General features: G+C 41.0%; 1 protein-coding gene across 1 annotated transcript; it reads right to left on the bottom strand.

Annotated features, from left to right (window-relative positions):
* Positions 1-910: 910 nt before the first annotated feature.
* prrt1 (proline-rich transmembrane protein 1) lies at positions 911-13,645 on the bottom strand. Its single transcript, XM_067496804.1, has 4 exons — positions 13,306-13,645; positions 9,942-10,279; positions 7,036-7,227; positions 911-4,550 (listed from the first exon to the last, which is right to left on the bottom strand). The coding sequence occupies exons 1-4, from the start codon at positions 13,322-13,324 to the stop codon at positions 4,374-4,376; spliced, it is 726 nt and encodes a 241-aa protein (XP_067352905.1). The 5' UTR covers positions 13,325-13,645; the 3' UTR covers positions 911-4,373.
* Between the last annotated feature and the right edge of the window lie 27 nt (positions 13,646-13,672).

Raw genomic sequence — 13,672 nt, 5'->3', positions numbered from 1 at the left:
TACCTTTACTTTCTCCCTCCAATCTCTTTTCCATTGGCCACATACAGTAGTAGAGGTCCTTGGTACTCAAAGTAGCTACTGTGTAATAAGTATTTTTAAAAGAGTATTGAAACAAAGCCACAGTGTGTTTTAACATACTAATTATTATATGTTTTGGGGTCTTCTGTCTGGTTTTGATTATATTTAGAATATGAAACACAGAAAATATGGTTAATTATACCCCAGGTTACAGGATGCAGGCTTTCTTTGTGCCATCAGCCCCAACTGAAACAACTGATAATGAACATTTGTCTTCTGTCTGAGCAATTGTGTGATTGCTGTGCAACAAGCAACCCCACTATGTTATTGACAGATAAAAACATTTAGAATTATTACTATTCTTTTGCTATGTTTCTTCAGCGTTTATTGTTTTGCTGGACTCGATTTCTACACCTGAGCATTGGTGATGGAAAACTTGCATTTGAGTCTGGCTGGAGACCTTTGCTGCAGGTTGCACACTCTCTCTTCTAACATGGTTCCCGTCGGCTCCGGACCTAAAGCTATTTAATAAAGGCAAAAATTTGCCAAAAAATACTTGGATAGAAGAACGTTTAGTTTGTTGTATTAAATTTGACAAGCTGCCTGGATAGGAAGGCAGAATCATTTTTATGTGATGCAGATGATGCATGAAAGCAAACAAACAGCTGTAAACACAAACCAAAAAAACCCTTGTGTGATTAAATACGAGATAGTGAGCGATACTGTAGTTCATGTTCTGACAGAGAACGGAAAACGAGAGACGGAGCGGGCGAAAACCGGGGCAACTATAAATAGCACGTCAGTGATGAGGAGAGATGAAGAGAGGAGAGGCCACAGAGAGACGGAGAGGTGAAAAGCAGTCCCTAAGAATGAGACACCGTGGGCACAGACGTGTCGTTCACAAGCCAAATTTATTCTTTTATTCATTACTCAAACAACTGAAGTCAGAAACAACCAATGCATGTGCAACACAGCCATGAACATAGTTATAATATTAAACCCCAAGAAAACCACACGTACACGGGTAATTTTTGGCTCTTTGAACAAGCAACCTGCCGCATTTACTGAAAAGCTGAAAATCCAAACAAAAAATCAAAAGAAAACAAGGAAAACATCTCCCAGCTGTACAGTAAACAGCTACAGCTCATGGTACCGAGCACAGAAGAGTCCTATCTGAAAGCACACAGGAAGATAGATGCCAACGCTGTATTAACTAGATATGCTAAGCGTACAGGCACACTCACTGCCAGAGTCTCCTATAGAGTAATAATACTACGCAGTACTGTGCTTCATTTACTCTTTTAACACTGAACTATGACTGTTCATTGTATACGGACGGGGCCTGTATTTATCAAACTGAAGCAAACTTGAAACTGAAGTAAATTCAGGAAAATAAATGAAGATAAAAGTAAAAATCTTGACTTTTTCTTCTGCTAGCACGCTAAAAAGAAAAGGTAGACATGTTGGGAATTGTTTTGTTTTTTTTTGCCAAGCGTTAGATGACAAAATCAACACTCATGTCTGTATAGTAAATACAAAACTAGCAGCCAGCTTAGGGCAAACACTGGAAACAAACTCTATCCAAAGATAATAAAATTCACTTAGAAGCACACCTCAAGGTTAATAAATAATACATTACATCAGATTTTAAAACGTGTACAAAGGTTATAGTGTAAAAACAGCAATTTAGAGTTGTTGCAGACCCAGGCTTCTCGGGGGCCGCAGCCCTGCTCGTAGTGCAGGGGTCGTTGGAAAACAAGTGGGGCTGCGACCCCCGAGGCTCAGAGTTCAACGTCCTGTTTTCGACGTATTTTTCTCACCTGTGGACAGAGCGAGGCAGCTGCACAGTTTACCGTAAAGACATGATGGTGATGTGAGCCTTTTTATCCAATTCTACAGACGTAACAATGCAAGATGAATGAGGCAGTAACAAACCGTGACTCTGGCCCCAGGTAGAGAAGCCCATGGAGGCCCCGAACAAACACCCCCACCCTCAGCTAACACTGTAGTGACAGGTACAGTAGCTGATTGTCCTGACTAATAGTGTCCAGTGTCCAGATGTGACACAGAGGCTTGGGGCCCCACTTAGGGGAGGGGTTGGGGCAGCAGGGGTGCACTGTGCAGTCCCTTTACAGTATGTGAGGTTTAGCGGGTTTATAGCTGTCATTTCCAGATGTGCCAGTACGAGTGACCCAATCACTTACTTGCTTTGCTTCTCCTGGTATAAAGTCATGTACAAAATATCCCTGGGCATAAGTAATGTCTCAGCTGAAGCAGTAGCAATATTAATTCATTGCATTTGCTTTATGTGAAGCGGTTCCCTCCATTTTTCTGTTTAATTTTCTTCTTGGTTCAATTTTATATTATTTCAACATAATTTTAAATAAAAAGAACTACTTTTTAAATCACATTTTGCCTGTTAAAATGCATCGGTGAGTAAAAGACAATTATTTTTTTGAAGGAATAACAATATTGAATTTTATATAATGTTTTATATCGGCTATTCTTGTTACAGACGTAAGCAAAAAAAAAAAAAATCCCTTCAGAGAAAATATTATTCAGATTAATTCATTTTTCTTTACATCAACTACAATTAAGTAAGGTAATTCTAACCTGCAACCATAGGTTTTATAAATACAAGCCCCACAGTGTCCACTGTACACAATATTAACATTAATTATATAATAATAACAATATTTGTTAAAGATAAACTACAACATAAACATATTTATACCTTCTCTATTTGTGTTCATTGTCCACAAACAAACATTTTCATACCTCTTTATAATTGTTTTAAAAATAGCATCATCAATGGGACCAACAGACAAGACAGGGGAGCAGAAGAGATATGTTATTAGGTCCAATAACTCGTGTTGAGAGGAGAGAGACAGAAAGACAGACGAATGGGACCAGAGCAAAGATTTCATAAAGCAGAAAGTGCTACATACAATAAAGGCGTCAATATTTTCTCTCTCTTTTCTATTGGAAACATTCATTTTCACAGGTCCCATGACTCCAGCAACCTCACGTAGTAGCGACATCCATACAAACAATAGCTCGGAGCGACATCGTGGAACCTGTGGTCTAAAGCTCGCTGCAGAACAACAGTGAAACAACGTTATAGGAGCTCACAGCCGCACATCTAGCCTCAATATTTAGGACAAAACCAAACCAAACTGAGGATGGCATGCAGGGTTGCCTCATACGCTGCACCAAAGTTTCACGCACAGTGTCTGAGATTGATGAGCTAACAGATGTCCAACACAAAATAGGCCAATACATTTCTAAAATACTTGCGAAAATATTTTTTGCAAAACCTACATTTTAAATACTTATCACCTAAATCATCTAATCTTCTCATTTTGACAGTTGAACAGCTGGAAAAATACTGTACCGCACACTCATAGAACATTTTAGGAAATGTTCCTATTACAGCTGTGAGACAAGTTATCTTTGCACTAAAAGCCCATTCAGCCTAAATTTATATTTATCATGCACTATAAGAACTATGAATAAAAGCAGCTGCGTCATCTCATCTGGTTACTACAAAGTGCAATTTTATCATCATCATCATGAGATAGCAAATTTAAGCCATTTCAAAGTGTCAGTTGGCTGCAATAAACTTGTGATATACTGTAAATTATAGCAGACAAAGCCAAAAGTGAGAAATAAAGTAAAGTAAATAAATAACAGATTGCAAATAAACTAACAAACATATAAGTCATGAGGTTAAAGTATCATCTCATCCAGCTAAAATATCAAATATAACATTAAAAAAACAATAAAATATATACTGTGTGTTTGGTCAGAGGGTCACTTTGTCAGTGCAATCTCCATTTGGTGTATTGATCGCAATATCAGAAATATAACAACACTGTAAATCAACACTGTTTCAACATGACACTTAATAGGAAGAAACAGTTGTACTTCAATTAATACAGTGTAAATTTAACTATCCATGGTGTCACTTGTTGGAACATTTAAAACTCATTGACAGGCCATCTGAATTAATGTGTGTCAAATGAATTTTTGATGCAATGAGCTTTGTTCCTTCCTTCAGCTCATATCTGAGAGTAAATATTAAGCAGTCGCTGTGGTAACAGCAATTCTGGGCCTCATTTTACACCTGCTTTTATTTGGCATTTAAACATCCGATGTGATTGGTTGTTTTTGGCTGTCACATGTCTGTTGGCAGTGCGTATATGTGTGTGTGTGTGTGTGTGTGTGTGTGTGTGTCTGTACACAGAGAATCAGCAAGCATGAGTGCATTTTCTCTGAGTGCTCCTATTTCCTCCAAATGATTAAGAGTAGTTAGCTAGCTAATATATGCCGTGTCATTTTCCGTCTGCGTGGAGTTACGGCTCCCAGTCGTCGTCGTGGTGCTGCGAGGCGATGATGACTACCACGGTGAGGATGGTGCACAGCACAATGGAGGCGATGCCAACCGCCAGGCTGATGAAGGAGAAGTTGCGGGCCTCACGGGAGGCTATTTCCGCCGTCACCATGTCCCCTCGGGCTATCGCCGTACGCACCTATGTGATGTAGGAGGCAAGGGGAGGTGGGTGTGTGGGAGAGAAGAGAAATTAGAACAAATGTTATGTAACGACACACTGCACGGGTGAGAGCAGGAGAGAGTTTAAAACAACCGTGGCTGGATCGATTTCACTGCAGCACAGGCTGAATGCGCAGAAAGAGGCCACTCCACATAACATCACCGCACCAGAGCAGCATTTACAGCTCAGATCAGTGGGTCTACACCCTGTCAGCCCAACTCGACTCAAAGCCAGCTGACCAGGCCCAGAGGAAAAAATCCATTGCGTCCGGTTGTCGACATTGGTGCACTTATGTAATGTGGCCTGTCATGTTGGTCAGTGTAGTTTGCCATTACAGAGGCAAAGGACAAGGCATGAAGCTTGAACATCATGCTCGACTTAACCTGTATGTTATCAGTAAATGGCCTTTTAATGCAAGTTATCAAGTAATGTAGACAACGTGTAATGAAAGAGCAGCAGCAGCACACTGATCGTTTCTAAATACTGATATTTGCACAGGCATGTTCTTTGTTCTGTTTCTTCTGATTCTGCATAATTTAAAAGCTATAAAATATTGCCTCGTGCTGCTCTCTCTTGTTTACAGCCAAAACCATTTTAAAGAATTTAGAGAATTATCCTTTTTTTTTTCTGTGCTTCAACTCTGCACAATAAATAGATTCAGTTATTTCACTTATTTTGGAGTCCATAAGGGTGGGAACAAACAAATGCCTAAAAAAAAAACCCTGTCACATCGTGTTTTCACACAAATCTTCAGGGAGGAATGATCGTTCCAGAGAATCTGAGTATTCAAATGCAACGGAAAATGTCTGTGGGTTTGTTTACAAACCCCCTGCTGTGTTCCGTTCATCATGTATCATGTAAAGGCCATTGAGATGGGAACAATTGCTAGTTTTCATCTCTCATCATCTTTACAACACTTTCATCTTTAAAGCAACTTTTGAAAACCCATCTTACAACGTGATTTCATGAATAGGGCTCAATGTATTCTATGTGTTTCCGACTGTCAATGTATTTTATCCGGCTGTGCTGCTAAATCCTGATCAATCTTATTCCCCTACACCATAAAGCTCCATTATTGTCCAAAAACGAATACAAAAAACATGAGTGACTCAAACTGTTGGCCTGGAGAACATGTTACAGTACTTCATCACGATGCACATGGATGCTGAAGTTTATTTGTCACAGTTAGGTTTTTCCCTCCCATTTTCCTTCTGCATACACTCACCTAGTAGTTAGAAGCAATCTTCATACTCTACCCTCACACTTGCTTCACCTGCTCCCATTTAGACCAGTGTTCCTAGTAGCCAGTTTCACTCATCTAGTGCCAGCTGGATACTCTTAGTCTGTTGTTCTTGGATTGGATTTATTGCCTGGATTTTGGAACTTTGTCCACTTCCTTTTAGCACTTTTGTATCGTTTGCTGGTTCAACCTGTCTCCTAACAATTATGTTCCTATGCAACAACTGGAATTTCAAACCCATTTTTCAAGAGGATCTTAGTTAGTGGATGGTTGTGTTTAGATGCAATGTAGCATTTGAATGAATGAATTAAGTTCCAAATTTGCCTGCAGAGTCTGGTGTTTGGGTGTGTGTGTGGTAAAATGTTTTGGAGGACAAAATACATTATCTGGGGTCATTGTACTGACATTAACATCAGCAGCAACATTTGTGACAATGTATTTTCATTAAGCTACCAGAAAACACAATCGGATTGGAATTATTTTCCCTCCAAAAATGTATTTGCTGATCATTTGTATAGAAACATAACTTGTAGTAGACAGGACTGGTCTGGCCCTGTCTGGGGCTCACCTTTAACATTTTTCAAAAATGTGCAGTGCCCAGCAATGAATGGGCCTTTTACATTTACAGCAGGTGTATTTATGACCCATTTTTCAACATTTGCCTTTAGAAGCTAATGGGTTTGCAAAAGAAAACCAACACTATATGCCTAAGCCTTTATGACTGAGGCTCATTGATGTCTCTTTGGTAAACAAATGAAAAATAAAGAAAACTGTATTTTTTTAGTCATCAATACTGAATCCTTCCATTATCTGTAACCACTTATCCTATTTAGGGTAGTGCGGGCCCCAGCTGTCCCAGCTGTCATGCGGGGTCCAAATCTCATTCTATCTCAGGGCCAATGCAGAAAGACATACACGGACAGACAACCATTCACACTCACACAATTTAGAGTCACCATTCAACCTAACCTGCATGTCTTTAGACTGGGAGGAAACCCATGCAAGCATGGGAAGAACCTATACACAGAAAGGCCACTGCCAGCCAGGGATTCGAACGTGTGGCCTTCTAGCTGTGAGGTGGCAGCAATAACCACTCCAGCACCATGCTGCCTGAAAAGACTGAATTCATGTTTTTAAGGCAGAAGAGCATTCCAAAATCCTAGGTAAAAGTGATATTATGTTAATGGGAACCAAAGATCAAAAAGAGGATGAAGTGGTATTAACCTGCACTGCTTTGATGATCGCAATGATGCCTGTCGGCCAGAAACAGCAGACGGTGGTGAGCACGGCGATGGGCAGGTAGTCGTGTGGTGGCCGACGGTCCATTAGGGTGATGTTGGGTGGCATTTGCATGGGATGAATCTGGCTCGGAGGGATCCCCGCGTGGGCTCCAGCAGCTGGCATGTAGGGCTGACCCTGTGTAGAGGGAGAGAAGAAGACGAGCCATGGTAAGTGCATTTTAACAGACTAAGCTGTTGTAGAGCAGCTCACTAAACACTCGTGACTGAAAAGAGACATGAATAAGGTGACATTAGCAAAGAGAGGGGAATAAAAGTGCAGCAGAGGGAGGGATACAGAGCCTGCTAGGATTACTGCTGTCAGACAGGGAGCAGCAGGCTTCATTTGCATTTTTGACAGCAGTCTGTAAAATAAATTTGGAATAATTCTTTTACAGTCTGGTTCTCATACAAGTCATGCGAAACGAGTTAACAACAGTCCAGAGCCCCTGATAATTAGCCTTCAAAGCAGACTGGGCATTTTTTGCTGGTCTTTCCTTCTTCCAAACCACCTACAGAGCTTACACGTGACTGCCTCTTATGCTGGGTCAGTATCATCTTCACACACAGATCATGTAGCTTTAATTAATGGGAGCTACAAAACGGAGGAAGTGCGCTGTCACTTTCAGCTTCTGCTAAATTTAAAATGTTCAGAATTGATTTTATATGTGACCATGGATACAATTTTGTAATCAGCAAGTGTTTATTCTGCACACAGACAATCTCTGTCCTCATGCAGAAATTGCGCCTATTAAAGAACCATGTATGTCTAAGCTTTATCTAATAATGGAAATGTGTGAAAAAGCTCTGTGAATTTGCAATGTGAGCAAATGTACAACACAGATTTTTCTCTTGATGACATTTTACTGCATTCTACCCACACCCCTGCTGTCCTGTTCACAAGAATGTAAGTACATTAACTTAAATCACATCAATTTATAGAAATATACTTGTGGCAGATTTTGTTTTACATTTTTATTTAAAGTTTTTATTTATAAAAAGAGACTGATGGTGTTGGAAGATTAAAAACAGTTTCTGGTCTTCTTTCATATCTAAGTTGCTTTCTGGAATTTTAGGGTGTAGAATTAAATCTATCAGCCCCATTTATTAATGAAAATGAATCATTCTTTTGCAACAATTTGATCAAAATGAAAGACAAAAACCCAGCTTTCATCAGATGAGAGGCAGGATACACCCCAGACAGCTCTATGACAGGGCGACCTCCCAAACCCCAGGTTAGAAACATGATCTCAAGAAAAGTGTATTCTGTTTAAAAGATTTTACAGTTATTGAAGCAATTTCACCTGCCTCTTATGGAGTTTTATGTGTGTCGTTGGTTTGAAAAAGGAAAGCGTTGAAAACCCTTAGAAGAAGAGTTGTTGTTGCTCAGCAGGCTGCAAAACAATCCAGACAGATCATGTGCAAATGGAGAATGTTCACCATCACTGTTACCCTCCCCAGGACTAGTGGACCAACAAAGATTTCACTAAGAGCAAGGCTTCTTTTGCAGTGGGATATACTAATGTTCATAAGTACATTAACAGGGCAACACTGAATAACAATGATGTGCATTGTAGATTTCATTAAGGAAACCACAAGTCTTTAAAAAAAAAAAAAAAAAAAACATTGCTGCTTCTCAACAGTTTGCTTAGAGTCATGTGAGTGATTCAGGAAACTGTGGGAAGAATGATCTGTGTATGGATAAGACCAAAGTAGAACTATTTCGCCTGTTATAATTGGTTCTAACACTACAATAAAGCATAAGTCTTTTATTCCATCTGTGAAACATGGTGACGGTCATGATTTGGGCCTACTTTGCTGCCTCTGGACCAGGACGACTTGTCATCATTGATGGAGCTATGAATCCTGAGTTGTACCAGCCAATTCAACAAGTCAAAATGTCAATCTGCGAACTGATACTGTAGACAACAAGTCTAAGTTGTTTTACCGAAGAATGGTTCAAGCTGAGATTTATTATCTTGAAATGGCAGAGTCATTTCTACCCTGTAGAAAGGCTGTGGGAGGACCTGAAAGCAGGCAGTTAAGGCAAAGGATCTGGAGCTCTGTAAGGAGGAATGGGCTAAAATCCCTCCAAGGCAATGTGCAGGGCTGATCACGAGTTACTGGAAATGCTTAAAGGAAACTTACTGCAAAAAAAGTCACACCCCTTACTGAAGGCATACTTCACATACTTCTGTAACATTTATTAATATAATTTTTGTAGATTAAATAAAGTAATAAATGTAAGGCTTTTGTGGTATTTGTTGTTTGTTGTGGATTTACGTAAAGGTCTTTAGTTTATTTTCATTGAGAAATTGAGAAAAATGCTTTTTCAAGCGTCACATGCAATATGTAGAATTAGTCTTTTAAGTGACTGACACTGTATGATTATACATCTGTCTGCCTGCACAAAACTAACCAAACAAATAGTTAAAGTCACAACAACCGATTGCAATAGAGGCAACAGCAAAAATTGAGACATAAATTGCTCCGTGTCTACTTAATACTGCAATTAATGAACCAGGTATAAGAACGATTATTTAATTTACCTGGATTACAATGCAGTTTGTCTTTAAAAAGGAAAACATGTATGTAAATAAATTTGTTATAAAATGACATACCACTGCCTGAATTTCCCCTATGATTATAGCACCAGAATGAGGCTTGCGAGTAAATTATTAGAAACCGTGGACCTGCAAAATGAAGTGAGAATAAATATGAACCCATTAAGGGCGTAAATGTGAAGCGTGGAAAAACAAAAAAAGAGTCCGAAGTTTGAACAAAGACTGGTGTTATTCTGCAGCAGCCTGAAGTCAGACTTGTGAAATCCATTAAAAGTCATATCTGACTCACCGATGTCATGGGGTAGACGGGTACGTAAGCCGTGCAGGGCTGCAGCTGAAGCGGGTAGCCCGGGTGGAGGTATCCTACAGGGGGGTGAGACATTGTGCCTCCGGGTCCTTGGGTCTGGACGGTGTAGCCCTGTGGAGCCCCAGGAGGTCCGAGCGGGGCGCAGTGGAACTGGGTTTCTTGAAGGTATCCCTCTGAGCCTGGAGGAGGGGGTGGAGGAGGGTAGTTGGGCTGGGTTCCCGGGGCAGGCGCCATTCCGGGGTGTTGGGGTACGTTGGGGTCTTGTGGGCCGGGAAGGTATGGAGGAGGCTGCATGGTCTGACGGCCAGAGTCATCAAGACCTGAAACGTGGAGCAGAGGAAGGATAAGACGAAAGCAGGCAGGAGAGGAATCACAAATAGAAAAGGCAGAGGAAGAACAATGTAAGACACAGATGTAAGAGCGAGGGCATGTTATCTAACTCGAGCAGTGCTACACATTTGTCTTATGTCTTATCTCACTGTTGAAGTGAGGAAAACAATTACACAGACTGCAGCTCCTCTGCTAGACTTCAAAACAGCCTCCACAAAGAAAGAAACAGCCTGATATTTTCCAACCTGAGCAGACCGCCTGCTAATGATGACAGTGATTGACAATTGCTGCAGAAGAAAAAAAAAGGCCTTTTTCTCTCCTGCCCCCTACAAATCATGGTTTATTAGCTGTTAGAAATGTGACATTTCTGAGATGGAGCTCTTCATGTGATGGTCTGAAATGAAGCATCCATCCGGTTTTTTGGACGTCTGAATATTTTATGCTCACGCCTCTGCTCCCTTTGCGTTTGCTTAACATTGGAAACGACCGATCGGGTGTCGTGTTTTCGCAGTAGGGAAGTGGCCGAGGGTGCTGTAATCTAATTTGACAGGGACATGAGGAGGGAAGAGAGACAGAGGTGAGGACGATGAGGCAGAAGGAGAACAGGAGGCACAGTCAGAGAGCAGGAGCAGCTGAGCGATGAGGGATGACGACTTGTGCTCGGGGACCGGTTTTACATAATAGTCCCCAACTCTGTCACAAGCAGGAACTTGACCAGAAACCGAGAGGGGGGGAGGAAAGGTTATGAGGCGATGCGGCGAGCTGCTCTGCAAACTCCTGTTGGTGTTTTGTCTGCTCATTTGGGCCTATTTCTCCATTCGGGTCTAAAGAAAGTGATAAAATGGGAGTGGAAACTATAGAAGAAACCCAGAGCTTGGAACACTTGTAAATGCACAAACAAAAAAAAAAAAAAAAAAAAAAAGAAAGAACCGGAGTTGCAAAATAAAGGTAGAGTTTGGTGAAAACAACCCCAGCACACAGCGCATTATTAGCTGCTCTGGAGCCTTCACTGACCTCCAGCCAGCTTCACTGTGATGTGACTGAAAGCTCCAGCAGAGTTACAGGTACTAATGGACCTCATGGGGAGATTACTTTGTCAAACACAAACGTCCTGATTGTCCACAACGTAAATCTACTGCTTTCCTGCTAACGTTTGCTTTTGGGGGGGGGGTGTGCTCTTTCCCGATTCCAGGGTCTGAGGATAAACAATGACGTATTTTGTGCAGAGTAAAGTCCCTTGAGGCAAATGTTTGATATGATGTGATGATTTTTTTGTCATCATTCTCAATGTGGTGGTAAAATAAACTGGCCTTTACTTTATGGTACATTAAAGATAAAGTAAAACTGGGACTATATAACGTCCTCCATTGGTTTCATGTAATTTCACTGAACAATAGTTTGCGTTTGGCTATTTTTATATTTAAAAGCCTCAGAGGGTTTATAACATCCGGACCGGGAACCACTTCACTCTGCTCTTCTTGTTTATTCCTGCTGTATCAGTGTTGCTTAATGACAACATTTTCAAATGTCATGCTACCAATTTTACATCAGGACCAAACTGAATCAAACACTTAATAGCTTTTTTCCCACTCCAGATCATCCCACCACGGATCATTTCTTTAAGATCTAGGTTTCAAATCTAAAGAGGGTGAGAGACAAAAACGTCCTTCTCCAAACGGTTGGTGAATGATTTAGAAAAATGTTACCTCTAGTTATTTAGAAATTATTAAAATACATCATGGGAGAAACACTTTGACACACAGTGGGACATGAATGGATTTGTTTTTGTTATTTAACTGGTTTACAGAATAAGGAAAAGAAGATGGATTCTACTCATGAATTTCATAACTTAGTTCACAACGTGTTCTGGCTCCTGTTCTATTTGCACGTTTTCCTCAGAACGACTGGATTTATAATGTACTGAAGTACTGTGAAGAGTAGGACATAAATAACGTGCCTAAACCTTAGTTAGAAATCCATAAATCAGAATAGGATTGGAGACTTTTTTTGTTGTTGATGAGTTACCAGTAACAGAGACCAGGGTTGTAGTGGCTAAATTATACATGTAAGAACTGGTGGTTCAGTGCAGATGCAAGGGACACTGCATTCATGAGGCATTGCAGGCGTAAACGAATACCTCACACTCGGTAAACTGACAATACTGAGCACTAGTGATGTTCGATGAGCCAAAACCGATGCATTTTCGATGCTAATTATTTCATACCTTGCTGTAGAGTTTTGGTTGCTCATCCTTGGCCACGCAGATAAATTAAAGCAGGAGACAGGAGTCGCGTCTCCTACACAGTACAGGATGTCTTGAAGCAACTTTAGGTGTCACTGTGAGATTAGTTATTTATTTTCAATATAAAGCTGTGACTCAAACTTCAGTTTGCGCTTTAACGTCGTAAAGTCATGAAACAGGAAACTGGGACCTGACAAGACCCGATGTGGTTTTAGTGGAGCAGCCGTTCAGGATTCATTTCAAGGGCTGACACACACGCGCAAGTGCACGCGTGCACGCGCACCGGACACCCACACTGATGACTACGGTCTGGAGACATGAACGAAGGCCTGTGCGTAATGATGATTACGAGACACACACATGCAAAGAAAAGAGAAAACTGGACATTATGAATTAGCCTGTTCTATAAATGTCCAGCTTTTTTTTATGCAAAAATGACGAAAATCCGAGCAAATCGTCTTAGATAAAAATAGAAGCACTTGAAGTCCGACAGTGTTTTTAAAACTCTCTGCTGAGTAGCGCAGACATGAGATAAGGCCTTGTGGGGATTTTTCTTTCCCAGGCTGCACCCACACAGCGATGCAGCATCCTATAGAAACAGCTGATGGGAGACGTTGTGTTGGAGGAAAACGCCAATGACACACACACACAGCGATGTGATGTCTGGATCAAACAGACGACAGATATAAAACCATATGCAAAAGAAAGCCATTCACAGCTGAATTGGGTGAAGTGGCTCAATTATGTCACATGTAACCCCACTGAAACACTCACCGTGTTTTTCCGACGACATGCCTTCCGATCCTCTGTCCTCCTCCTCTGATCAGATGTGCTTTTAACTCCAGCTGATGGTTGAGGGGGAAAAAATAAATTAAAGTCCCTCGTTTCGTGCGCGCTGCTGCAGACTGTTAATCCAAACGTGTGCGACCCATCCTCAAGATGTCTTCATTTTAAAGACACCCACGTTTCAATAAGAGCTTCAGGTGGAAATTGTATTGGAGCGCACACACCAGCTTAGTGTCTCAGTGTGGCTGGTCGTCAAATGAAGCTTCTCCACTAACGCGTCGCTGTACACTGAATTAATCGGACACAAAGCTATCGTTGTCTTAAAGCGACAGCTCGGATTGGGAAAATACACAGA

Source organism: Channa argus, chromosome 1 (assembly GCF_033026475.1).
Source record: "Channa argus isolate prfri chromosome 1, Channa argus male v1.0, whole genome shotgun sequence".
Lineage (NCBI taxonomy): Eukaryota > Metazoa > Chordata > Actinopteri > Anabantiformes > Channidae > Channa > Channa argus.
The sequence above is the reverse complement of the archived record's forward strand: the minus strand, read 5'-3'. Positions and strand labels throughout refer to the sequence as shown.